A 27,916-nucleotide genomic window follows, 5' to 3' on the forward strand; every position below is an offset into this window, starting at 1 on the left:
AAGTTTCTTTTGTTCTTTTTCTTCCCTGTGGGCTATTGGAGCCTGAAGGCTTTTTATCTATAAGTACGTTTTTTTAGCTTAATCACTCACTCCTGACCAAGAGATAAAGGAGGGTAGGGGAGAGATACCACAGTGATTATGTAAAGAGACTCCTACACCCCAAGGATCCAAAGCTCTGGACTCAATTTAGATACTCTGCCTAGCTGGGCAATACTGCTGCGCCATATGATTTTCTAAACAAGTCCCATTTATAGTCTGTAGGTTCTGTGGCAATTATTCACCATGTTCTCATCAAGAGCCTCCCCCACTAGACCACCTAGATGTAGATCTTTTCCTGAGTTTCCTGGACAGTTTTCTTCCCTGCCGCCCCCCCCCCCCACCCATGTCAGCACAGGGCTTCCCCCCTGTTGCTCCAACCCCTGAGGGCAGTAGAAAATGGAGGCTCACAGTTGCATTTGGTGAGTCTTGGTGGGGGTTCCTGTCTTCCCTTCAGCAGTCTTTTTGTTGGTAAACAGACTGGAGGTGGCTCCTCAACTGGCAAACTGCCAGACTGTTACCAGCCGCTTGGGAGTAGATATGGGCTTTAGCCCTAGGAATCTCTCCTTAGGCTCCTCTCTGTCCATGAGCCACACGTGTTTTAACTCACCAGTGACTTGGTGGGTCTCCACAGTAGTCCCAGTCTTGTCTTGTTGCAGTCTCGGGTGATCTTTGATATTCCTTGTTCTTTAGAGAAGTTTCTCAACTGGGTAGAGCTAGATGGAGGTCTGGGCAGAGTTGTAACCTCTGGATGCTCTGGTGATTTGACAGGTTCCCAAAGTAGTTCTAGTCCTGTCTTGTTGCAGTCTGAGGTGGACTCCCAAATACACATTTCTTACCTGGGTATCCAGCTTCCAGTATCTTTCCCTGAATCCTGCTCAGTCTCCCGAGGCTGCAATCTGAGGATGTAAATGTATGTTCAGACCCCCATGGGGGCCCAGTTTCCAGGGCCCAGCCTGTACCCTTGTCCTGTGTGCAGCTCGGGGCACGTGGTCAGTGAGGGTCATGCTCTGCTTCTGGGTACGGAGACCAGCAAGGCTGTCAGGAGAGCTGGGGCTGTCAGAGGCAGCATGAGTCAGAAGACAGTTGGCACTTGCAAAAATGAATTTTGGGGGGAGCTGCCTGGAAGCAGGGACTGTAACTGCTTCCCAAGATATGACCAGAAAGACCGCAGTCCCTTGCTTTCCCCTCCTTACTGCCATTTCCCCTTATTTTGGATAAGGAAACTATATGGGGATTCCTGTCTTGATGGCATTTTTCTTATCTGATGCACTAGCTTGTTGTGTCAATTGGCAGGGCTACCGTGAGATGAATGTCACAGGTCCTGTTGGTCTTGTCTAAACTCTAAGACCCCAAAGAGCTACTTTTCTGTCTTCCTCTCTTCCAAGTAGGGACTGTGCCTCCTGGATTTCTTTCTTTTAAAATAATTTTTATTTATTATTTTCACTTGTGTTGCCCTTGTTTTTTATTGTTGTTGTAGTTATCGTTGTTATTGATATCATCATTGTTAGATAGGGCAGAGAGAAATGGAGAGAGGAGGGGAAGACAGAGAGGGTGAGAGAAAGACAGACACCTGCAGATCTGCTTTACCACTTGTGAAGCGACTCCCTTGCAGGTGGGGAGCCAGGGGCTCGAACTTGGGTCCTTAGGCCGGTTCTTGTGCTTCGCACCACCTGCGCTTAACCCGCTGCACTACCTCCCAACTCCCTCTTCTTTAATTTTTTTAATCTTTATTTATTTGATAGAGACAGCTAGAAATTGAGAGGCAAGGGAAGGATAGAGAGGGAAAGAGATAGAAAGACACTTGCAGCACTGCTTCACCACTTGCAAAGCTTCCCCCTCCAGTTGGGGACCAGGAGCTTGAGTCCCAGTCCTTGCACATTGTAACATGTGTACTCAACCAGGTGCGCCACCACCCAGCCCCCCTCCTGGCTTTCTAGCCTTGGTGGGTGGTACATTTGCACAGCCCTGCCCCAGGGGCTCTGTTCCCCAGCTGGAATTCGTGGCCATGGGGCATTCTCCATGGCTGCTTTGAGAGCATACTGTCTTGACTGTCACTTCAAAATCAGCTGAAGTTTTATGCTGAGATGAAAGTGAACTAAAGCTCTGGGTGCTTCTGGCATATATGTGACTCCATCTCCAGACCTTTTGAAGATGTGAGCTTCCTGAGTGTGCAGTTCTGGCATTGAGCTGTTCTGAATGTCCTCAGGGCCCTGAGAGTCGGCCTTGCCAGGAGTGTTGAGAAGCAGGTGGCCCAGCATCAGCCAGGAGGAAGGGCATAGCCTCTGTCTCTGGGGTTAAAGAAGTCAGGCCACTTCCTTCCTCCCCCTGCGCTGAGGGTGTGGAGAGGTCAAGGGCACAGGCCAATGTCAGCCTGCTTGGGTTTAGAAGTTTTCCACTTTATGCCTGTATGACCTTGAACTGGTCACTTAACCTCACCACATCCTGGGGGAATTATGAGATGCTGAGTACTGAGCCAGTTAGTATTTGCTTGGTGCTTAGAAAACATCTGGTGTGAGTGCTACATGAATATTTGTAAAATAAAGAAAAGGATGGTGCCAGAATATCCAGCACTGCATGTAATTGTTCACCAGCAATACTCATCTGAGAGGCTTTAGTATCTAATCATCAGCCTGTGGTCCTTATTTCAGCAGAAACGATTAAAGCGTGGAACATTTCCATGGCAGAGCCTGGAAATCTGCTTTCCTTGCTGTTGACATATTCTTTTACACTCTGATAGATGCTGCGGCTTGTAAGCTTATTTCTCCAGGAGATTTTCAGTCACCTGTGTACAAACAGTACTTCCAGGACTCTTGGGCACTTGTTGGATGCTCCAAATTTTTTTTCTTCCTAGTCTGGGAGAGATTTCCTTCCCCTTCATGAAACTGGCCAAGCTGTTCACTAGTAGGAGTGGCTGCTATAACCCCAGTATCACTCAGGAAATGTTATTTTTTAATCTTTTTTAAAATATCTTTTTATTTATTTATTTATTATTGGATAAAGATGGAGAGAAATTGAGAGGGGAGGAGGAGGTAGAGAAGGAAAGAGACAGACAGTTGCAGCCCTGCTTCACCTCTTGTGAAGCTTTATCCTTGCAGGTGGGGACCAGGGACTTGAACCTGGATCCTTACACACTGTAATGTGTGCACTTAACCAGGTGTGCCACCACCTGGACCCTTAATTTTTTTTCTTTTTTCCATTTTTTAGTAGTGATTTAATAATGATTAACAAGATTATAAGATAATAGGGGCACAATTCCATACAATCCACCACCAGGGTTTCATATCCCATCCTCTCCATTGGAAACTTCCCTATTCTTTATCCTTCTGGGAGTATGGACCAAAATTCATTATGGGGTGCAGAAGGTGGAAGGTCTGACTTCTGTAACTGCTTCTCTGCTGAACATGGATGTTGGCAGGTCAATCCATACCCTCAGCCTGTTTATGTCTTTCCCTAGTGGGGTAGGGCTCTGGGAGGTGAAGCCTGTCCAGGCACATTGGTGAGGTCTTCTGCCCAGAGAAGTCAGGATGGCATCATGATAGCGTCTGCAGCTTGGTGACTGGAAAGCATTAAGATATAAAACAGTACAAGAGTAATCTTGAATAATCAAGAACCTAAAGGTCAGACTAGAGCAGATGTCACTAAGGGTCTTCATGTGGGGAGAAGCTAGGAGGTCTATTTTAGGTCTATTTTAGGTATATCTCAAGGGCTTTACTAATTTAACCTGTGCCCAATAACATAAGGGTGGGCTAAATGTATTGTCTGGGAAGAAGGTGTCAGAGTTGAAAATAAGACTAGAAAGCTGGATCAGGGCAAAGAGTAGTTCCCAAATAGAGGGAGATATATAAATACCTTTAACTGTAAACTTCATTGATCTGACCTGGGACCCATATCTATTCATATTTAGCACAGGAGCCTGTGTAACTTCTGCATCCCTGTCAGTCTGAGTTCGCAGTCCATGGCACAATTAGGAACATTCTAGGCTGCACTCATTTCAGGACCAGTCTTCCTTGAGCAGCAGCGTAGGTTGACCCACCCTCCCTTCGAAGAGTGGGGCAGCCCCTACCATTGTTGTTCTACATTGAGGGCAAGGTCCTGGAGAGGCCCACAAGAGGGTTTACTATGACATTCCTGATAGAAATGACCAATAATGGTGTAGAGAGTGGGATCTATTAGAGGTTTAGGTCCATCATATCTGTGTGGGAATCCAAGAATTCTCTGACTAGAGCCCCAGTGATGGGGTGGCCTGGCAGTGACCAAAAGGGTCATCTTTAAAGTATGGAAGCCCTTATCCAGCTTTTGTAGTCCTTACTTTTATTTAATTCTTTATTCTTCATCTCAGCTCCTCTTCCTGGAGACCTCTTGTCTTCCCAGCAGGAGCTTAGCTGTCTTTCTTTCCCCTCCTGGATCCAAGGAATTTCTTGTCTGTTCTATCCTCATTCCACTGAACCCCTGGCATCCTGCTGGTGGGTGCATCTGCCCACAACCTCCATCCCAGCCCTCTCTGGATGAGAAGCTATCCTTACCAATTAACTGGAAGACCTGCCTATGACATATGACCACTAGAAAATCCAGGGCATCTGAATAGAGTTTTCATACAAAGAGAACTATGCCTGGAATTAGGTCAACTGAATTAAATCTTGATTTATTTTCTTCAGTGCTAAAATGAGAATTGTATTGTATGGCCCAGTATTGTCAGGGTTCTGTATAGACCTCCAAGTGCTATATACTTCTCTGAAAGGTTACTTGTATTATTCATCTCTTAAAATATTTATCAAATTGGTTTTTGGATAGAGAAATTGAGAGGGATGGTGATGGCAGAGAGGGAGAGAAAGAGAGATACTGCAGCACTGATTCACCACTGTGAAGCTTCCTACCTACAGGCAGGGAGTGGGGCTTGAACCCAGGTGAGGAAACAAAGGCTGAAAAGAGTCCAAACTCTGGTCCAAGTGGTCAGAACCTACCAGGTGAACACTGTACCCACACCTTGGCACAGCTCCTGCTCTTGACCCTGCTATTCACACTGGCAATGATGGTCCCCAGAACTGCTCCAATCTGGGGCACAGCCCTGAAGATGGGGCTCTTTCCTTCAAGTAACTCAGTATGTGTAGAACTTGCCAGAATGCCAGTCTGTTTCCCGGGGGATGAGAAGATGGGTAGGCATGGTAATGCTGATGACACCGGATCTGTTTAAACATGGGACTGAAGGCAGATTCTGGCAGCACACCCTACCTGGCACAACCCCCTCCCTCATCAGCTGTTTGTGTTTGGGGTTTCACATCACAGTTACTCTCCTCCCTCACTAATCTGTAGGAGATTGAGGGCTCTGGAGGTTGAAGGAGTCCTGGGGATGGGGGGGGGTGGAAGTAGGGGTGAGGGAGTGGGAGAGAGCTGTATTTCTTGTGGTTGAAGGTGGGGGTGGGGGGAATCCTTTCCCAGCATGAGGTACAGCAGAGTAAGGATGGAGGCAGGAAAAAGGTAAGGCTGATTCAGAATCACCACAGACATAGCACTATGTAAAGCTGGGCTTGGAGAGGGAAGTTAAAAGCAGCTGGTTTGGGGGAACTACTATTGAACCAGGCATGTAGTTCTCAGATCAAACCCAGCACCATATGGAAAGTGTCACCACAATGCTGGGGAGAAATTCCAGTGCTGTGCTGTTTCTCCCTCTCTCTTTGTCTCTCTCTCTCTCTTTAAAATATATTATTTATTTTTGATAGAGACAGAGAGAAATTGAAAGGAGGTGGGGGCTTGAGACGGAAAGAGGCAGAGAGATGCCTGCATCCCTACTTCACCACTTGTGAAGTTTTCCTCCTGCAGGTGGGGGCCAGGGACTTGAACCTGAGTCCTTGCGCACCGTATTGTGTGCACTCAACCAGATGCACCACCACCTGGCCCTTCTTTCTCTATCTCCCTATCTGAATACAGAAGTCAACCCTGGGGTGGTAAAACCATGTATACAGGAGGCACTGACTCAAAAACAAAGAAACCAAAACTACAAAAAAGTAACAACAAAAAAAATCCAGACAGTTTAAAATTATCCATTGCCTACAACTGTGTTTATCCCTGTCTGTGGCTTGGTCCAGGGATCAGGTGATGGGTTGCTTTGTCTCTCTCCACTCTGTGACTCCATTCATACCCAGACACATGGCAAAGCCTTAAGGCACAGCCCCCAGCAGGAGCCAGGCTCTGCCTTTAACCCCCAAAACCCAACAGCTGGGCTCCAGCCAAGGCCACACATCCAAGTTCCAGTTGCCTTGGCCCTACGGGGTCCTTTAGTTCCTTAGGAATTCGCCTCTACCTGGGACCTGACCCTAGCTTGGCTGGCTGGCTTCTAGCATCTTCCCATTGGCCCTCCCACCTGCTGACCAGCTGCCTGTACAGCTACGCCCCACATCCTTTCACTGAGCATCTTCAGAGAGTGCCAGGAGGGTAGTGTCCCCACACCCTTGCCCAAGTTCATACAACTAGGAAATGGGAGGAGCTAGGCCAGAAGCTGAATCCTGTGTTCTTGTTACCATGCTGTAGTGTTGTATATTCTTCGTGGGGAAAGTAGTCTGGACTTGATGGGTCACCAAACATTTGACAGATGAGCCTGTTGCTTGCTGTGCCACCCCAGCCCCAGCCCTACTCCTGCGCTAGCCCTGCCTCCAGTCCTCCCCTAGCTCCTGCTCAGAGGACGCTCCCTGCAGGAGAGTCTCACTTCTCAGTCTGAACTACCACCTGCATCTTTGACTTGTGACCTCAGTGGGGGAAAAGAGGGTGACAAAGTGCCTCCCAAAACTGTGGGGTTTCCTGGAGATTTATTTTCCTGTTGCAGCCAACTCTGGTCCTCTCTTTGTGACTGCTGACTTGTGCACACTGCAGGTATTTCTCTCTCCTTCTCTCTGTTCTGTTAAATAAAAATAGAAAGAAAGAAAGAGAGAGAGAGAGAGAGAGAAAAGGGAAGGAAGGAAGGAAGGAAAGGGGCCAAGTGGTAACATAACCTGGTTAAACACACATAGTACTAAGCTTAAGAATCCTGGTTCGAGCCCCTACTCTCCTCCTGCAGGGGAGATGCTTCACAGGTGCTGAAGCAGGTCTGCAGGTCTGTAGTGTCTATCTCTCTCCCTTTCTATCTCCCCCACCATTCTCAATTTCTCTCTGTCGTATCCAATAAAATGGAAAAAAAAAAAAAAAAGGGAGTCAGACGGTAGCGCAGCAGGCTAAGCGCACATGGCGCAAAGTGCAAGGACCGGAGTAAGGATCCAGGTTCAAGTCCCTGACTCCCCACCTGTAGGGGGAGTCGCTTCACAAATGGTGAAGCAGGTGTGTAGTTGTCTATCTTTCTCTCCCCCTATCTGTCTTCCCCTTTTCTCTACATTTCTCTCTATCCTATCTAACAATGAGGACATCAATAACAACAATGATAACTACAACAACAATAAGAAACAACAGGGCAACAAAAGGGAAAATAAATAAATATTTTAAAAATTGTGCAATCACTTAAAAAAAAAAAAGGCCTCCAAGAGCAGTGGATTCATAGTGCCAGCACCGAGCCCTAGCAATCAGAAATAACCCTGGAGGTTAAAAAAAAAAAAAAGCCACACAAGTGGCAGATTTCTAGTGTTGGTACTGAGCCCCAGTGATAATCCTGGTGGCACTAAAAAAGATGCGGAGGTTTGCAGAAGTGATAGCTAAAGGGTACTGGATTTTTCTGTTTTTGTCCAGGGCTTCATTGCGCTTTGCTGACTATTTCAGATAGAGATAACAGGAGTTAAGGAGCAGTAGGGGTGAGAAGACAACCACAGCACCAAAGTCTCCTCCAATGTGATGGAAGCCAGGTTCAAACTTGTGCTTACTAAAGCAGGCCAGCTTTCCAAATGAGCTTCTTTGTCAGTGTAGGTGCTAGATTCCTTTCTGAAGAGATGAAACTATTCTAAAATTGACTGTGGCCATCCATATATGGCACAAATCTGTAGATGCATTAAAAAAATACTTTATACACTGTAGGAGTGTGGACTGCTTACTATGTGTGTCACATGTCACTAAAGCTAGGCACAGGAGAAGCTAGCGGGGTGATCTCCAGGGGAAAGGTAGCGGACTGGTTCTTTCTCGCTCACGACAGGGGATGACACAAAGTAAAGACACCAGGAGACCTGCAGCACACTCAGATCTCATTGATTAGCAGGTGGACATGAGTGAAATAGAAAACCAAACAAAGGGAATTATTGAAATATGTCAGAAATTACAGGTTTCTTAAAGATCAGCTTGCCCTTATGGTCGGGGGCTGATATGACAGGAATTGATGAGATACAGGACAGTTATTCTCCATGACGCAAGCAACTTAATTATCCAAAGGCATTTGAGAGAAGCATAGGGGTTAAACCAGTAGGGTGAGACAGAGAGAAGATAGATATCAAAAGGCCACATAGTTTGGAATTTCTCTTGTCTGGGGTCTAAGGTGTATGATGGAGTGTGTGATAAGGTGTGTTCTTCTGTGATCAGAAGGTAAGGTGACTTTGAGTAAGTGAATCTTAAAATAGGTGGCCATGTGGCCTGCAGTTAATGGGGAGAAGTATTGGGGTTTCTGTGGGCCTGAGAGTCAAGAAGGAAAGAACTAAGTCTGAGTTTCTGCCCTTTTGCACACCTCGGTTGAGAGAGACTAACCAAGAGGGTATCTTCTCAGACCTCCATCCAAGGGTGGGGGAGTTCTCCCTAAGCTCTATCAAGCTTACACATAGTCCCAACACTTTCTGCTCTTGTTTTTTCAACTCCTGTCTATGGGTGGAATCATCCCATAGATATCCTCCTCTTTCAGATTTATCTCACTTAACACGATTCCTTCAAGTTGGATGGCAACATTTTAAAATGCTATTCTTGAGAGTTGGGCGGTAGCGCAGTGGATAAAGCGCAGGTAGCACAAAGTGCAAGGACCAGCGTAAGGATCCTGGTTTGAGCCCCCCGGCTCCCCACCTGCAGGGGAGTCGCGTCACAAGTGACTTCCTCTTCCTCTTTCCCTCCCCCTCTCTGTCTACCCCTCCTCTCTCCATTTCTCTCTGTCCTGTCCACCAACGATATCAATAACAGCAGTAATAACTACAACAATAAAACAAGGGCAACAAAAAAGGGAATAAATAAATAAATGTTTAAATTTTTAAAAATTTTATTCTTGTATGTCTGTAGCCTACTATCTTTCTCCTACATAATATTTTTCCACCTTAAGTAATAACAAATCTGTATAAATTCATTTTTAAAGATGACTTTTTAACTTCATTTTTATGATTTAGTTGCTCTTTTACTTTCCAAGGGAATTAAAATGATTCGGCTTGCAATTGGATTTCTTTCTAGCTAGTGAGAGAAGACAGCTCCACTAATCTTAGTAGATTCTTTGGTGCTTACCTTAATGAATCAGTCCTTCCTTCCCTCCCTCCCTTTTTTAGTTCCTCTTTTTCCATTTTCCCTTCCTAGCAAACATGTGTTGTGTACCTGTATCTTGAGATCTGAAGAGACAGTCATAAGTCTCTACCACCAAGGAGCTTACCGCACAACGAAGGAGACATTGAAGTGAGGTGGTGATGGACCAGTTTTGTGGTGAGGGGCTCTGTACACAGATGAAGAGCCCATGAACTACACTGGTGGTAATTCAGGGCAGCATCAGGAAAGGTTGACATAGTGGGAGACTGGTAGAAGCTGGCCAGGAAGAATGGGCCTTTCATTGGTTTAATATTTTACTTATGTGTTTAGGATACAGAGAGAAACTGACAGCAGAGAGAGATAGAGAGACAGACAGACAGACAGACAGACTAAACTGCAACTCATGAAGCTTCCCCCCCCCTGCAGGTGGGGACCAAGGGCTTGAACTCAGGTCATTGTGCCCTGTAATGTGTGCCCTCTACCTGATGCACCACAACCCAGCTTTCAGGAAGGGGCCTTCTAGATAAAAAGACATAACTGAATACAGCCAGGCTGCTTTGGGGAACTGTAAGAGTTCTGCCCAGGACACGTTCAGGGTGAGAACAAGACATGGAGTCCCCCCTAAACCAGACACAGACATTTGGACTTTATTGTGTAGAAAGTGAGAAGCACTGCTTTCATTTTCTCTTTAGCCAGATGAGGTGTGCAGAGTTCTCGAGACTAGGTAGGAGAGAATATATGAGAGCCAAGAGTGCAGATTCAGGAGCGTGACGGTGCTGACACGGAGGGTCTAGTGGGTGGGAATGTCTGTGTGAGCTGGGAGTCACAGGAGGATGTGCAGCTGCTCCACTGGTTGTTTCCAGGGGGCTGCACTGAGGCCACATTGTCACCTGCAGAGGCTCCAGGGCTTGGTGAGCACCAGGCCCATTTACCCCTTGGCACTCTGGGGCTACTGACTGTGTGACAGCAGCAAGGAGATGTATTCCTTCTGCTCTCAGACCCCACCATTCTATGCGACGGGAGACTGCATCTGCAGCACGTCTTCTTTTGATGGTTTACATAATCCTCTCAGATTATTCATTTATTTATTTTATTTTTTAGATAAGACAAAGAGGGAGAGGTGGAGAGGGAGAGGGAGAGGGAGAGGGAGAGAGAGAGAGAGAGAGAGAGAGAGAGAGAGAAAGGAGTGGGGAGACTAGTATCAAGGCTTCCTTCAGTCCAGTGGGGCTGGGCTTGAATGTGAGTCTTGCACATGGCAAAACAACGCACTATCCAAGTGAACTATTTTGCTGGCTCCAGAGATACAAAACCGATTTCTGCCACCCACCATGGGACAAATCTCAGCACTTAGATTGCATTTATACTGTCCGTCTCTCCCCAAGGCCTCCCTTTTCAAGCAAGAATCTGAACATGGAGAGTTGCTGGGGAACTGTGAGGAAGAAGGCCTTTACCCCAAAGCAGAGACTCTCCTGTGGGGCACAATGTCTATCCCAGATACTTTGGGTTACACTCACCTTTTCCTCCCAGACCCTCTCCTTTCTCTTTCTTAGCCCAGTTCTGAACATCCACAAGCAGGGTCTTCAGTAAAATGGTCACTGGCTGCACTTAAGTTGCAGGTGCTACAAAGACACGTCTGAGAATGAAATTGCTCCTTTTTCCTGTTTCACTGCATAGCGTCATCACTACATCACAAGCAGGCAGGACAATCAGATGCCCTCCCACAAGGGTCAATGTTTTTCCACTAGGTAACCCTGGAGGGGTGAGGGCTGCTGAGTCAGGCCTCCCCACAGCTGGCTGACTAGCACTATGGCACTGCTGGCAGGGAGCAGTCTGTCTGTCTCAGGAAGGCTGTGAGGGGCCCAGATGGTGGGTAGGAAGATAGTGCTTTCAGAGCTTTTAGTTTTTCTGTATTCCTCCTTTCCCCAAAAGGGATAATCTCTCCTCACTTGCTTCCTATCCTGGGGGGGGGTCACTTGGTTCTCTCAAGCCTTTGCTGGGACTTCCACAGAACCAAGGGATGTCAAAATTGCTTGATCCAAATCTGTGCTCTCCTGAGAGGGCAAGGCTTGTCATGTCCTCACTGCCTTTGGAGCCCCAGCACCCGCCCCTTGCTCGCCCCTTGCTCGTGGTCTCCATGAGCCTTTGCTAAGGGAGCGAATGAATGACTGATCTGGCTTATCAAGGAGGAAGAAAAGTAATTTCTTTAGAATCACTTTATTAGGGAAATGCTGATCTACAGGGTTGCTGTTGTCACAGGGATGCACTTCTACATCTTCTCAAGATAGGTGTCAGCACTGGATCCCAAATTCCCTTCCTCAACACAACCCCTACCTCTCCCATTCTAAGTCCCTGGGTCTGCTGTGAATGCCCACACTTCTGTTGAGGTGTCATCTTGTATTGTCCCTTGCTTTGTTTCTTAAGTCCCACCTGTGAGTGAGGCCATCTGGTATTTGTCTTTCTCCTGCTGGCTTATTTCACTTGACTTGATTCTCTCCAGTTCTGTCTATGTCATGGCAATAGCTCAGTAGTAGCCCGTAGTATGTACAGACCACAACTCTCCTAACTTCATGCGGAGTCTTGTCCTGCCTCAGGCTGCAAGAGGCTGAGTGTATTTCTCAGCTCTGTGAATCAGGAACAGAATGCGGAGAGAAATAGAAAGACAGAGAGAGGAAGAAGGAGAGGAGGAGGAGGGAAAACTGCTCTAGCTTGCCACTAAGGTAAATATAAAAATAACCTCACGGTATGTGTGTGATGTGGCCATTTGTCACTGCTGGCATTTCTCATTTGCTGGTAGAGAGCATTGGTCCCTCCACGTGGCTTTGTGGTCATCCCTGGTGTCTTTCATGGGGAGCTGCAGGGTGGTCATGAACTTGCCAAAAAGTCACTTGAATTGGAATCCTACTTTTTCCCTTCCCTTCCCTTCCCTTCCCTTCCCTTCCCTTCCCTTCCCTTCCCTTCCCTTCCCTTCCCTTCCCTTCCCTTCCCTTCCCTTCCCTTCCCTTCCCTTCCCTTCCCTTCCCTTCCCTTCCCTTCCCTTCCCTTCCCTTCCCTTCCCTTCCCTTCCCTTCCCTTCCCTCTTCCCTTCCCTTCCCTTCCCTTCCCTCTTCCCTTCCCTTCTCTCTTCTTTTCTCTTCTCTTCTCTTCTCTTCTCTTCTCTTCTCTTCTCTTCTCTCCTTCCTTCCTTTCTTTCTTTCTTTCTTTCTTTCTTTCTTTCTTTCATTCTTTCTTTATTCACCTCCAGGATTATCACTGGGGCTCAGTGACGGCACTATGAATCCACTGCTCCTGGCCACCATTTTTCATTTTATTGGATAGGACAGAGAGAAATGGAGAGGGGAGGGGGGGAGATAGATAGATAGATAGATAGATAGATAGATAGATAGATAGATAGAGACCTGCAGACCTGCTTCACCGCTTGTGAAGCGACCCCTGCAGGTTGGGAGCTGGGGGGCTCAAACCCAGATCCTTGTGCTGGTCCTTGTGCATCATACTCTGTGTGTTTAACTTGGTGCTCCAGTGCCAAGACAAGTCCCCTTTGAATTAGAATCTTTACCACATCATTTGATTTGTTTACACTTTACTCTCCTTCTACCTGCAAAGATTTTAAGGTGGCATCTAACAAAGTAGCTATAGGCACTATTTTAAAAACAAAACAAAACAAAACAACAACAACAAAAACACCATGAGGAAAGAGGAAGCAAAAAAGCAAAGCATCTTATACTTTAATTGAGGATTCACTTCAGCATTCAGCTTTTCTTTGTATCTGAAAAGGTCTGCTAGGAGCAGTGAACCCCAATGACAACAACAACAAAAACCCAAATAAATAAATGAACAAACAGTATGTAGGTAGTGTAGTATGTGATACATTTTGTAGCAGAAGCCTCCTGAAGCAAATGCTCTTGACCTCTGACTGACTTCAGCTTCAGCTGTGACTATGAAACACATTGGTCTGCCTAAGGAAACAACACTTCAAAGTAGGCTTCAGCTTTCTTCCTCTCTATCTCCCCCTTCCCTCTCAATTTCTTTCTGTCTCTATCCAAAATAAATAAATAAATAAATAATGAATTAATTAAAAAATAAAATACCAACCTCTGGGGGAGAAGATAGTTTTTCATTGTTTTATTAATTTATTTTTAATGTAATTTTATTGGGTGGTAATAGTTTATAGTACAATTGTTTTTGGGAGTTGGTTTTGTTCACAGTTGCTCCATAGCCATGCCTTCCAGAACTCTATAGTATAGTTGCTGACACGTGGGCACAGTTTCTAATCTCCCTAGGATAGTTGTCTGCAAGACAGTGTTACTGACAAATTAAGACCTTTTCCGCCATCATGTACCAGAAGCCTCACTCTCCCCTCAACCCTCCCCCACCTTCTTTCCCCAGAATCCAGTTGTATGATAAGATTGTTTTGGGAAACTGAGCAGTTGACATAAACATGTATACTTTACTCTCCTCTTCCAGATACAGAGTATACCTTAAAGATTCAGAGGAGTTTTTCTAAGTACACAATCTAACCTAGCTTTGTTAACTATAACCTTTAAAACCTTGTAGCCCAGAATGGATAGAACTGGAGGTGATTATGCCTAGTGGAATAAGAGATAAAAGACAGCTACTGGATGGTTTCACTCAGTGTGGAATCTAGAAATCTGATACAGATGAACTTGCAAAAAAAAAGAAAAAAGCAAGCAAACTGTTTCTAAGACTTGTAATAACTCTGGTGGTTAATCCTTGGGAGGTAGAGATACAGAACTTTGGTTGTGGGGATGGTGTGGAAATATGCACTGTAATCTTATAGTCTTGTGACCTTTTAATCACAGATAAAAAATAAAAACTGTGGCCCCAGTTTCCCTTTCCCCTGTGGCACCTTCTCCCCCAGGCTTTGTGGCTCTACAGACACTGGTGGTTAAGGGACAAAGGAAGGACTCTGGTGGTGTACTGGTCAAGGGGACAGAAGTGAGTGTAGGATGGTGCCCTGGACCCTACAGCCTCTAGCATTCCTTCCTCCTTTGTGAAGAGTTTGTTTGTGTCCTAGGAGACAGCAGAGTGAATTTCCTGCCCTGGCTTCCTGAGACATTGTAAACCACTTACTGGTGGTAGTACTGCCTCGGAATCTACAATCATTCTTAATTGGCCTCCGAACCATCAGCTCACAAAACCATCTGTCATGGGGAGCTTGAGCAGTATTCAGAGTCCCATTAATAATTCAGGCTGTGAGCTTCTTCAGACTCCAGCCTCCCTGCCCGGGGACCAGCTCATCTTCCACTCCAGAGGTGTTCCAGGGAGGGCTCTCTGTTGTGCTACAGATGTTAATGACTCAGGCAGTGGGACCTCCATGCTTTCCCAGAACCCCCAAAGCCTCAGCAGTCAGAAGAGGAGACTGAGACAGGTTAATCCTGCTCTAATTATCCCAGCCAGCCTGGACAGCTTGTGTGTGTGTAGGGGGAGGGGAGGCGTAGTCAGGGGAGGAAGGGAGTGGTGTCAGCAAGCCCCACTTGCTTGGGGGCTAGGGTCTCCTCCACACCTTTCTCTCTTTTTATCACATCCTTTACTATTCATAAAACATGATATATGTAGAATCTATTTTTTTTCCAAGTTAGAAGTACTTAGAAATATCGGTTGAATTAGTTCTGGCTGATTAGATCTGATTCTCGTTTCCATTTAGTAGAATTATAGACTGTCGCAGCTGAATGGGAACCCAGAAATCATCTCACCCAGCTCCTCTCATTTTCAGTACAGAGAAGTGAAACCAGAGAAAATTAACTCTCTAAAGATTATCCGGCTGATTCGCTGCAGGCCTGCGTGAGTCCTGGGCCCCTGTTGGCTGTGTCCTCTCTGACCAGTCACAGCCCACTCTGGGCACAGTGAGCACAGCTCTTTTCCTGCTGTGGGAACATCAGATACTCTCTCCGTTTCTGACACCATGATGCCAAGGGTAGTAGATCCATTCTGGCGGCCACAATAGCAGGGTTATGAGGGTGTTTTGAGCATCACCAGTTAGTAAAAGAGCCCAGGGCTGCTCCCTTCTCTCAGCTCCCTATTGAGATATGGTGTTTGCTGTCACCTCTTCAGCTTCTTTCTCCCCACACAAGGCCTGTGGAATCGGTTGTTTAGTCCTTACCCTCTGATCCAGGCTCTTTGGGGCCTGGCTACAGCTTTCTGATAGGACATTGAGTTGGCTTTTCCACTTTACTCTGGAGCTCGGAGAGAAGAGAAAAAAAAACCCAAAAAACCAGAGCCTGCCCTTCCTGTGGTTGTGGGGGTAAAGAGGGATGACAAACTGGGGCCTTGGTTGGGATGGAGTTTTTCATGGCATCTCATGCTAGAAGTGCCTTTAGAGTTGACTTGGCCCAGCACCTCTGTTTATAGCTGAGGGCATGGAGGCCTCCAGAGGGGAGCCACTGTGCACAGGGCCAGCGGAGGGCAGAGCTGACATGAAGCAGGCTGCCCAGTGCCCCATCAGTGATACCTTGCAGTCTTAGCTGTAGGCTTCTGCTTTCTGAGCTGCTGCTCTTCAGGCCAGGACCAGCATGTGCCCCTGCCCCCAAACCTCTGGGGATGCAAAGAATAGAGTAGGTCAGGAGAGCAGAGAATACTCTGGTGTGTCCTGTAGGGGTGTGCTGTGTGGTGTGTGGGAGACTAGATGGAAAGCCCACGGGGGACAAGTAGCCATGAGGTCTTTTGGGGATCTGCAGTGGCAGAAAGAGAATTCCTTCTCTCCTGGTCATATGGCTCCTTCAGATTTCAGGCTAGGACCAGCCTTGGGCCACATTTCTGCCCAGAAGGCTCTAGAGAATGCAGCCAGAAAGGACCCTGGTTGGCCTGAGTGGAAGACAGGTCACACCCTCGGGTAGAAGGACAGATGTCCTTACCCTTAACGGGTTCTGCGGCCTCAAAAGCTCCTGGGTGACTACAGGCTTCCCTCCCACCCCCGCAGTGCAGTTAGACTTGGGAATTGCCATGTTTCTATGGGCAGGGTGCCCTCCAAACTGAGGAAGTTATAGTCACCTGGTGTCTGGACCACAGGGAGAATATAGCAGGTAGCAGCTGCAGGCCAGATTTGTTCATGGCCACCCAGCTTCAGCTGTGAACACTGCACACCCCTCTGCACACACAGCCCGGCCTGTGAACCTCAGAGCCAATAGCCCTGTGGCCCCATGGCCCTATGGCCCTGTGATGGGGAGACTCATGGAGACAGTCCTAGGGCACTGTGAGCATCCTGAGGGCTGGTAGAGCTCCCTCCTTACTCTCCCCTCCAGGATCTTGCAGGAAGGGAGCTCCTGTAGGGAGTCAGAATGATGGAAACAGATGTTCAGTTCCTGCTATAGCCATTACTAGATGCTTTTCATGGCCCCTGGCTCACTTAAGGGGATTATTGAAGGCTTAATAGTAATGCTAATGATACCAATAACACTGGGGTTTTGCTCCTGCACAATTCTATTGTACCAGGTAGACTTTTTTTAGATAGTGGATTAGAGAAAAGAGAGAGAGAGAGAGAGAGAGCGAATAGGAGAGATACTATAGCCCTGCTCCATCACTCAAGAAGCTTTCCCCAGGCAGATAATCCCATGTGGTGTTCAGGGACTTGAACCCAACTCCTCCCATACAGCAATGTGTGCACTCTATTGGGTAAACAAACTATCTCTCCACTTGCCTTGCTACTACTAGCATAATGTTCTGTTGTTAGTTCATGTTGCTGAGGTGTGCCGTAGACTGGAATCTGTGCAAGGCACATTATCTGGGTGGTTACTTTGTCCTCAAAGGAAACACTATATGTTAATAATATTCCCACCTTCCAGGTGAGAGAGTGAAGGCAGATTGCTTGTGCGCTCACTCCAACCCATCACAGAGCCAGGATTCACAGTCTGGGCCTCTTTCCTAGTCTGTAGTTCGAGTGGGGAGGGCTGTGCACAGAAGGTACTGTCCCCACCCACCACCAGCAGGATGTGACAGCCACAGCATCAGTGTGGGAGCACCAGGCCTTTCAGAGCCTGTCCATTGAGCCAGCCTTTACTTCCTTAGGATCATGATTCAGGACTTAGACCAGTGATGACAAAAATCGAAGCTATTCATTTTTAGAGAGCAGAGTGAGTGACCATGTGAGTTTGGTCTGGAATTCGACCCTGGAGAAATACACCGAGTGCCCCAGTCATCCAGCAGGAATCCCACAGACCCAGTGGGGGCTTCTTGTTCCAGGGAGGAGGGGAGCATGGACAGAGCCTGCACCCCACCAGCCCAGCTTTCTGACCCCAATGCTCGCCTGCCCTCCTTCAGCCAGCAACCCCTCAGCCTTGTTGTTTCAACTGCACAGAGCAGGCTGACTAGCTATTGTTCTTGGAAGCCTCTCTGTGATCTTAGGACCTCAAGAGAGAAGAACAAACAGCTAGAAAAACACAGGGTGGTTAGAAAATGTTTGTGATTTCTGAGCTGTATGGAACAAAAAAGGCATTCGGGAGACTCAGCATTGTTGGGGTGGGGGGCACTTGGGAGCACCCAGCTGCTTGCTGTGGAATGCCCCAGAGTCATCTTCCCAATACCAGGCTCCTCCTCTATGAGAACCCCCCCCCCCCAAGTTGGACCACAGTTACACTCTGAAGTGCCTCTCATTATCTCTAGATTTCCAAGTCCATTCCTTGCATCTTGCCCAGAAAAGTGATTCTCAGTGTTGCCACCCAGTCACAGCCATTTCATCAAGTTCCCAGCTACCCAGCTCTCTTAACTAGAGTTCTTCCATTGTCTGTCCCCAGCAGGAAGAGTAGCATTGCGTACATATAGCAATCGAGTGTGTATTCAGTGATCTCCCTTCTTAAGTCTTTGTTCCTGTTATATTTATCAAAGACAAAACTGAGCTTCAAAACAGCTCTCTGGTGTTTAGCTAATGTCAACAGAACTTCCACAAACACAATACTTTTAGAACTCTGCTGAGATTCTTCTTTTAAGGAACCAGTATATTTTTTTAAAGACTTATTTTAGTTATACATACGAGAGTTTCACATGAAGGGGCAGGGCTGGAGGGAGAGGTAGAGAGAGAGGGAGGGAAGGGGAGAGAGAGACAGAGAGAGAGAGAGAGAGATCAGAATACAGGGGTGAGCAGTGGAGTCCACATATTAAAATGAGCAAGGACCTAGTCTCAAGTTCCTGCCCCCCCATCTGCAGGGGGAAGCTTCATATGTGGTTAAGCAATGCTACAGTTGTCTCTCTTTCTCTCTCCCTCTCTATCTCCTTCTTCCCTCTCAGTTTCTCTGTCTCCAAAATAAATAAATAAATAAATAAGAATTTTTAAAGTGCTATCCTAGTCCATGCAATGATAGGAATTGAACTGGGAGCCTCAGGAAAATCCAGACAGTCTACCACCAGTGTAGTCAACTTCCCAGCACTGCAAGTTTTGAAATCTCACTATCTCAATTTCTTTTTTAAGTATTTATTTATTTATTCCTTTTTGTTGCTTTTTTATTCTTGTAGTCGTTGTTGGATAGGACAGAGAGAAATGGAGAGAGGAGGAGAGAAAGATAGACACCTGCAGACCTGCTTCACCGCCTGTGAAGTGACTCCCCTGCAGGTGGGGAGCTGGGGGCTTGAACCGGGATCCTTATGCCAGTCCTTGCATTTTGCACCACCTGCACTTAACCCACTGCTGCGCTACCTCCTGACTGCCTTTTTGTTTTTTAAATTTTATTATTTACTTATTTTTAAAATTGTTTTACTATTTTTATGTACTGGATAGAGACAGCCAGAAATCGAGAGGGAAGGGACTGATAGAGAGGGAGAGAGACAGAGACACCTGCAGCTTTGCTTTACCACTCGCAAAGCATTTCCCCTGCAAGTGGGCACCAGGTGCTTGAACCCGGGTCCTTGCACATTGTAACATGTGCACCCAACCAGGTGTGCCACCACCTGGCCCTTACTATATCAATTTCTTTGAAAATTCTAAAGCATTGTGGGCCTATTTTGTTGTCTTTATCCTTGAAAGTTAATTGCAGGATATGGCCTCTAAAACTCCAGACCCAGGCATCTCTAATTGTCAAGTAGTTCATTTCTCTTCCTGCAGCCTTTAGCATGTGTGCACCAGGGGCCTAGGTCTGGGTCCCCCAATACACACATGAAGTCTGAGATGGCCAGTGCCCTGTCATGGTCAACAGCCTTCTATGGGGCAGTTGTGAGGAAGCCAAGACATGAGGTGCCTTCTCCAGGGCACATGGCTTAACTGCAACACCCCATTCCTCCTGCCACATGTGTGGTCTGGCTTAATCCCTGCAGTCTTTCTGTGTGTACCATGGCCAGTCAATGCATGTGGAGCTGGGAGTGGGACATTGGGCTGTGTTGTAGCACTGGTGGTGAATGTCTTTGACATTCTACAGAGGAGAACGTTCAAGGAACTTGGAAGAGCCTTTGGAACTTCTGCCCCTGCAGCTTAGTATCTCCCTCAGTTTTCTGAGGGGGGGATGGGGTGGGGGTGGAGTGCTTCCTTGGAGGACTTGAGCATCTGTGGTCTTTGCCTATGTCCTATCAAAGGCTTCATGTTTGACTGGGGGAGTAACAATTTGATCTGCCTTCAGGAAATTCCTAAGAGGAATGCTCAGCACTGATAGAAACTGAGGTGTTTACTCAAGATAAGAGAAAACTCACTGGTGCATTGTCGTTGTTTTGTTGTTAGAGGGGACATAGCCTGTTCCTTGTAGCCCCCGGGGTTAGAACTTAGACTAGAGCGCAGAAATTATAATGTGGGGAAATTCAGCCCCGCAATTTTTTTTTCCTAAACCTTCACTAAAAGGTGTCATTGTCAGAAAATAGAAGACATTGAACTTCCTCTCCCTGGAATTGTGCATGTCTCTGGAGGGGAGGCTGGGGCACAGGGCCCCAGGATTATCTCAATGTTAGGTGCTGGGTATTGGGATACTGGAGGCCAGGATTCTGGGCCCTGTTCATGTCTCATGGTTAAGAGAGAAAGCTTCAGAGATTTTTTTTTTTTTATCAGTGTTATTGCTGGGACTTTGTGCCTGTACTATGAATTTACTGCTCTTTGTGGCCATTCCCCATGCCCTCTTTTTTCTCCTTTTTCTTTATTTGATAGGACAGAGAGAAATTGAGAGAAGAAGGGGAGACAGAGAGACACCTCCAAAACTGGCTTCACTGCCTGTGAAGCTTCCCCCTGAGTGCAAGTGGAGGAGGGCAGGGGTTTGAACCTGGGTCCTTGTACATAGCTATGTGTGCACGTAACCAGGTACACTAACACGCAGCCAAGATTCAGAAACTCTTGCTGGCTAAATCAAGGGGTCTGGAGATGGACACACACAATACACACAGACACACAGACACACACACACACACACAGACACACACACGCACACACACACAGACACACACACACACACACATCCTGCATTGGGCTGTCTTCAATATATGTGTGTGATCCCAACAAAATATTTGTTATCAAAAAGTCCTTACTGGGAGTTGTGCGGTAGCACAGTGGGTTAAGCTCAGGTGGCGTAAAAAGTGAGGACAGGCGTAAGGTTTCTGGTTCAAGCCCCCAGTTCTCCACCTGCAGGGGAGTCACTTCACAAGCAGTGAAGCAGGTCTGCAGGTGTCTATCTTTCTCTCTCCCTTTCTGTCTTCCCCTCCTCTCTCCATTTCTGTCTGTCCTATCCAACAACAACGACATCAATAACAACAACATGAATAACAACAACAAGGGCAACAAAAGGGAATGAATAAATAAATAAATATTTTTTAAAAGTCCTTATTACGTCAGAACATGGAATGAAAAACATCAAAAGCATCTTTTCAGGAGTACACACATTATGGCACTTAATGCAAGACTGTCGTAGGATCGTCATGCTCTTCTCTGGTTACATAGTAGGTACTCATCATGTCCACATCATAAAGTCCATGGCCTGATTGTCACAGCATGAAGCTTTAGGCCTTTGGCCTCAGGGTCTTGCTGACCAAGCTGCGTATTAGCTTAAGACACCCAGCTGGTGTCCATCAGAGAATAGGAGTTTAGTAGCCAGGAGGAAGAACATGATGTGATACAATCTTCTTCTGCCCCTATATATAGCTATACTTTTCTCAGTAATGAGAAAAGTAATTCAGTAGAAAATCCATCTTCTCTCTCTGATGTAATTAGAGAGGTGCACAGCTTTGTTTGTTTGTTTGTTTTTTCTTCCTTGTTCCTGCTCAATTCTGAACACTGCATTTTAATAACTTGGAATCCTACCATGCTTTCATCAACATTTACAAAAATTACATAATTATATGTGCATAGATAAGCACCCTTCTACATGTGTATGCTTTTAAAATAAGTAATTGTTCTGTAAAAGTAGAATCATATGAATCACTTTTACTACATACTGCTTTTCTTGCCCACCAACACTTAGAGAATTATTTCTCCAAGTCCACTGGTGTACCTCTGATTTCATTCTTCCTATTTCCTAGTGTGGATGCTCCATATTTTATCCAAACATTCCCCTTCTTTAATATTTAATTAATTCATGTATTGGATAAAGACAGAAATAGAAAGGGAAGGGAGAAACAAAGACACTTGCAGCTTTGCTTCACTGCTCTTGATGCTTTTCCTCTGCAGGTGGGAACTGGGCCTTGAAGCTGGGTCCCTGTGCATTGTAACGTGTGCTCTACCATGTGTGCCCGCGCCTAGTCAGCTCCTCCTCCTCCCTGTTCTCCTTTTTCTCTTCCTCATCCTCCTCCTCTTCTTCATTCCTCTCTACCTCTTCCTCTCCTCCTCCTTTCTCTTCTTTTTCAATATAGAGAGTCAGAGAAAGAGCCAGAGAGGCAGATCTTGAACAGAACCCTGAAACTTAATGCAGTGAGGGCCACACTCAAACCAGGGTTCAACTATTCTTCTATCAAAGGACATTCACTTTGTCTCTAGTTTTTTTTTTAAAACTTATATATAACTACCTCCATAAACATCCATGAACTGCTCCCACAGACACCACTGTATATGGGGGGGGTGTATGCTGATGGATTGCTGCTTTTATTCCTCAGGGACGGATCTCCTAGCAGGAGCGTGCTGAGCTGATTATAGGTGCTGTGTTTTTATGTTTAAGAGATCTTTCCTTAAATACACCAATTCCTATTTTCCTCAGTCATTGGTGAGCATACCCACTCTCCCCATCCCCTCAGTCATTGGTGAGCATACCCACTCTCCCCATCCCCTCAGTCATTGGTGAGCATACCCACTCTCCCCATCCCCTCAGTCATTGGTGAGCATACCCACTCTCCCCATCCCCTCAGTCATTGGTGAGCATACCCACTCTCCCCATCCCCTCGAGTCATTGGTGAGCATACCCACTCTCCTCATCCCCTCAGTCATTGGTGAGCATACCCACTCTCCCCATCCCCTCAGTCATTGGTGAGCATACCCACTCTCCCCATCCCCTCAGTCATTGGTGAGCATACCCACTCTCCCCATCCCCTCAGTCATTGGTGAGCATACCCACTCTCCCCATCCCCTCAGTCATTGGTGAGCATACCCACTCTCCCCATCCCCTCGAGTCATTGGTGAGCATACCCACTCTCCCCATCCCCTCAGTCATTGGTGAGCATACCCACTCTCCCCATCCCCTCAGTCATTGGTGAGCATACCCACTCTCCCCATCCCCTCGAGTCATTGGTGAGCATACCCACTCTCCCCATCCCCTCAGTCATTGGTGAGCATACCCACTCTCCCCATCCCCTCAAGTCATTGGTGAGCATACCCACTCTCCCCATCCCCTCAAGTCATTGGTGAGCATACCCACTCTCCCCATCCCCACTGTACTAGCCGGTGTTTCTCACTAGTGCAGCCTACCTGGTGGGTACAGGGTAATAGCTCATTGCTTTGCTGTTTGTTTTCCTGACTCTTAAGCCCTATCCCATATGCTCATTTCCCCATTTGCACTGCTTGGCTGTGGATTGCTTGCCTTTCTGTACCTTTTGCTTGTTTTTCTCCCAGGATTCCCAGGTGAAGGGCCCACAAGGCTCAGTCCACCAGCAAGCAGTGGTGTGTTTCCATAACAGTTTTCACCTGGTCTTATGACCAACATGCTCTCAGCCACTCCCCCCTTCCTCTCCACCCCTCTTCCCAGGAAGAATTTTTTTTAATTATTATTTTATTTATAACATATGAAAAAGGGAGTTTTACATGAAGGGTGCAGAGCACCATTCTACATGTAGTTCTAGGAATCAAACCAGGAACCTCAGGCATGTAAGTCCATTGCTCTACTAGCTTCCACTAGCAGTTTTGAAATGAGAACTTTTTTTTCACGTTTTAAAACTTTTTATTTGAATATTAAAAATTGTGCATTGGGGGTTGGGCGGTATCGCAGCAGGTTAAGAGCACATGGCGCAAAGCCCAAGGGACAGGCTTAAGGATCCCAGTTTGAACCCCAGCTCCCCACCTGCAGGGGGAGTCACTTCACAAGCGGTGAAGCAGGTCTTCAGGTGTTTATCTTTCTCTCCCCCTCTCTGTCTCCCCTCCTCTCTCTGTTTCTCTCTGTCGTATCCAACAACAACAACATCAGTGGCAACAATAACAATAACGACAACAACAAGGGCAACAAAATGGGAAAAAATGGCCTCAGGAGCAGTGGATTCGTATTGCAGGCACCAAGCCCCAGCAATAACCCTGGAGGCAAAAAAAAAAAAGTGCATTCCAATAAGTAAAATCATTGACCAACAACAACAACAAAAATGGCACTCTGATTAAACCACATTTTATAGCCTGCAGGCCACCTGGATCGAGACCAACTTGGTTTTGATCCAGGTTTCACTGTTTCCCACCCAGCTTCCTCCTCCACCAGCATGCAAGTTCTTTCCCTTCCCTGCCAGGAGTGGGAAAAGCAGGCCTGGCCATGCTTGCCAGTAGTTCTTGAGGTGGAAAGGGGGCAGCACAGTCATTTAAACTTAACCCAACCTCTATGCATCTTACAAGGTTAAACAGCTGAAAGAAGCAGAATAAGAAGGCACTGCTTGTGAAATGTACACTGCGTATTGGAGACAACTGGCTCATTGTGATTCACCAGCTTGCTTCTCCTGTTCATTTGTTTCTTTTGATGGCAGTGGGTTTTTCTCTTGCGTTTCTGTCTTCTTCAATTTCGACTTATCGAATTTCTCAACCTCAGCCATATCGGGTTTGTCAGTCATGGTTGCGGAGGAGAGCAGAGCGAGGCGAGAGCAGACCAAAGAAGAAGTTCTATGTAAGGGAAAATGGGAAATTAAACCTTAAGATAAAATGGATTTTCCCAGAGGCCCAAGGTAGAGCTGAGGGAAAAGCAGGCAGAGAACAAGTGAGAGCAGACAGGTTGGTAAGTGGGTTAGCTGCTACTTCCCCCTATGTGGCCCTGACCAGGCTCCCCCCTTGCCTTCTTGCTGATGTGACCTCTCCATCTGTGAACAAGGGGGCAGAATTGGTGGACTGGCACCTGGACATGTGTCTGTGAGTAGTTCAGATCTGATGTTTATTTTTTACTTTATTTTTAAAAATGTTTTATTGTCTTTATTCATTTGATAGAGACAGCCAGAAATTGAGAGGAAAAGGGACGTAAAGAAGGAGAGAGACAGAAAGACACCTGTTTCTGACTTATTTCACTTAACATGATTCCTTCAAGCTCCATCCAAGATGAGGTGAAGAAGGTAAATTCACCATTTTTAATAGCTGAGTAGTATTCCATTGTGTATATATACCACAACTTAGCCACTCATCTGCTGTTGGACACCTGGGTTGCTTCCAGGTTTTGGCTATTACAAATTGTGCTGCTCTGAACATAGATATACACAGATCTTTTTGGCTTCGCAACTCCTGCAGGTGGGGACTGGGGGCTTGAATCCAGGTCCCTGAGCATTGTAACATGTGCGCTCAGTCAGACGTGCCACCACCCAGCCCCCAGATCTGATGTTTATGTAAGCTAAATTCTTTTGACTCAGAAAGTATGGTGTCCGGGAGTCGGGCGGTAGCGCAGTGGGTTAAGCGCAGGTGGCGCAAAGCGCAAGGACCGGCGTAAGGATCCGGGTTCCAGCCTCCGGCTCCCCACCTGCAGGGGAGTCGCTTCACAGGCGGTGAAGCAGGTCTGCAGGTGTCTATCTTTCTCTCCCCCCTCTGTCTTCCCCTCCTCTCTCCATTTCTCTCTGTCCTATCCAATAACAACCACATCAATAACAACAACAATAATAACTACAACAACAATTAAAAAAAGACAAGGGCAACAAAAAGGAAAATAAATAAAATTTTAAAAAAATCTAAAAAAAAAAAAGAAAGTATGGTGTCTGGACTGGAAGCACAATTGGAGAACCCATCCCAGACTCAAATCAGAAATTTTCATGTAAAAAAAGTTCTCATGTGGTTCACAAACATATCCAAGCTCCACACTGATGGCTGATGACAGTTCTGAGAAAAAGAAGAAAAAAATCTGGCAGATATTTTACTGACCAAGAAATTTTGCTGCAGCTGTGAATAAAACAAACAAACAAAAAAACATTAACACAAAAGAGAACCAGAGCATCATATGATTCTGGCACATGTAGATAGAACCAAGGACTTTGTGCTTCTAAGTCCAATGCTGTGGCCACTGCACCACATCTTGAATCACTGTGTATGTTTTAGATGTAGCAAGAGACCCAGTATAGTACGGGTAGACAGCTCAGTTCTTATCTCCTGATCTTGGCATCTTTCCGTGCATGCCACCTATCAGAATGCAGGCTGAGGGCAATAACGTCAGTTTAAGAAAGTTAACTATCAAAATCTACTTGGGTCTTCCCATCCCTGAACCTTGCAGTCACACAAGTCCACATCAACCAGCAATCCTTTCTGTTCTTTCCTCTCCCTCTCTCTCTTTATTGGGGGGATTAATGGTTTACAGTTGACAGTATAGTTTGTACATGTTTAATACCCAAGAGTCTTTTACTTTGGTGTAATACACCAACTCCAGTCCAAGCTGGTATATTGCTTTGTGTTTTACCTTCTGCTCTTATTTTTTCAACTTCTGTCTATGAGTAGAATCACTCCATATTCATCCTTCTGTTTCTGATTTATTTCACTTAACATGATTCCTTCAGGCTCCATCCAAGATGAGGTGAAGAAGGTAAATTCACCATTTTTAATAGCTGAGTAGTATTCCATTGTGTATATATACCACAACCTTCTCAGCCACTCATCTGTTGTTGGACACCTGGGTTGCTTCCAGGTTTTGGCTATTACAAATTGTGCTGCTCTGAACATAGATATACACAGATCTTTTTGGATGGGTGTGTTTGGTTCCTTAGGATATATCCCCAGGAGAGGAATTGCTGGGTCATAGGGTAGGTCCATTTCTAGTCTTCTAGCACTCCTTTTCAACCCTCCCAACTCCATCCATGGCAGATGTGCAATGCTTCTGAAGTCCGGGCCACAGATTTTGCTGTCTCCTCTGTCCCAAGCTCATGGCTGCCTCTGCCTTCAGCCTTTCTCTCTGCAGTCTGGCCACAGCCTCTACTTCAGTAGGTTGCACTTGGGACTGCCTGAAGCCCACTCTACACTGAATCAGTGCTCATGGCAGGCTTCCATGTCACTGAGCCCTGGTGCTGGTTTTGGCCCAGTGTCTTGCACCCTCTACCATCTCAGCTCAATCCTCCCTCCACACAGACAGGCTTCCATGCCCTGTGCCCTCCCAGCTCTTATGAGAGAGCACTCACAGCCTCCTTCCAAAGTCACCCGGGATGATAACTGGCTCCCACCCAACACGGTGAACTGTGTTCACCCTTTCATAGCTGTGCTCCCACTTCTGCGGTGCTTCTTGTGGTATTTAAACTTGCTTGTCTTGTCTGGATGGTTTGATCATCCAGGGGTCCATGCTGTAAATTCATTCCAGAGATTGTAAGCCAAAAGGGCTAATTTACTGGGAGTGAGGTGTGAGGAGCTTACAGCACGACTGAGGAACTGAAGAGACAGCAGGAGCTAGGCTGGACCTGTTAGTTGATTCTTAGGATGCACAGAAGCTGGTGCCGCAGACCCACAGCTGTTACTGGAAGGGGTGTGTGTGTGTGTGTGTGTGTGTGTGTGTTGGGGTGAGGGGGGGGTGACACCCTGAACAGAAAGCCAGAGATCAGAGTCAGGCAAGAAACTGGCACCTCCCATCTTCCTCTTGGTGTTTTGATGTCCAAGGGAGCTGCAGCAGGACATCTGTGTTCAGGTGGCATGAATGCACAGTGACAGAAGCACCCAAGCTGCGTCCCTTCTGCTGTGTCTGATGTACTGGTGGGCAGGTGTCCTCAGGTGCAGAACACCAGCTGCCATGCAGCCTGGGAAACAGCTCCCCCAGGTCCAGTTATTCAACAGGAGATGGAGAAAGGGCATTTAGGCTGGTGGGTGGGGGACTGTATATCTTTCTATAAGGATTTTGACAGAAGTGGTAGGGAGGCACACTGAATGATTCACACTCCCAACTCCAGCCTCCTCCCAGTCCAAGGATGTGAGCACACAGAGGCCAGACTCTGGCTTCTTCTTGTGGGCCTTAAC

The 27,916-nt window shown here is 46.6% G+C and overlaps 2 protein-coding genes across 2 annotated transcripts in view; one reads left to right on the forward strand and one right to left on the reverse strand.

Moving 5' to 3' along the window:
• Positions 1-27,916, forward strand: part of XXYLT1 (xyloside xylosyltransferase 1) — a 195,687-nt gene that overhangs the window by 138,232 nt on the left and 29,539 nt on the right. The gene's annotated exons all lie outside the window — the stretch shown is intronic.
• On the reverse strand, positions 24,418-24,601 carry LOC103108486 (thymosin beta-4-like). Its single transcript, XM_060198483.1, has one exon. It carries the CDS (start codon positions 24,568-24,570, stop codon positions 24,433-24,435), a length of 138 nt encoding a protein of 45 aa, XP_060054466.1. The 5' UTR covers positions 24,571-24,601; the 3' UTR covers positions 24,418-24,432.

This window comes from Erinaceus europaeus, chromosome 9 (genome assembly GCF_950295315.1).
Source record: "Erinaceus europaeus chromosome 9, mEriEur2.1, whole genome shotgun sequence".
Classification (NCBI taxonomy): domain Eukaryota; kingdom Metazoa; phylum Chordata; class Mammalia; order Eulipotyphla; family Erinaceidae; genus Erinaceus; species Erinaceus europaeus.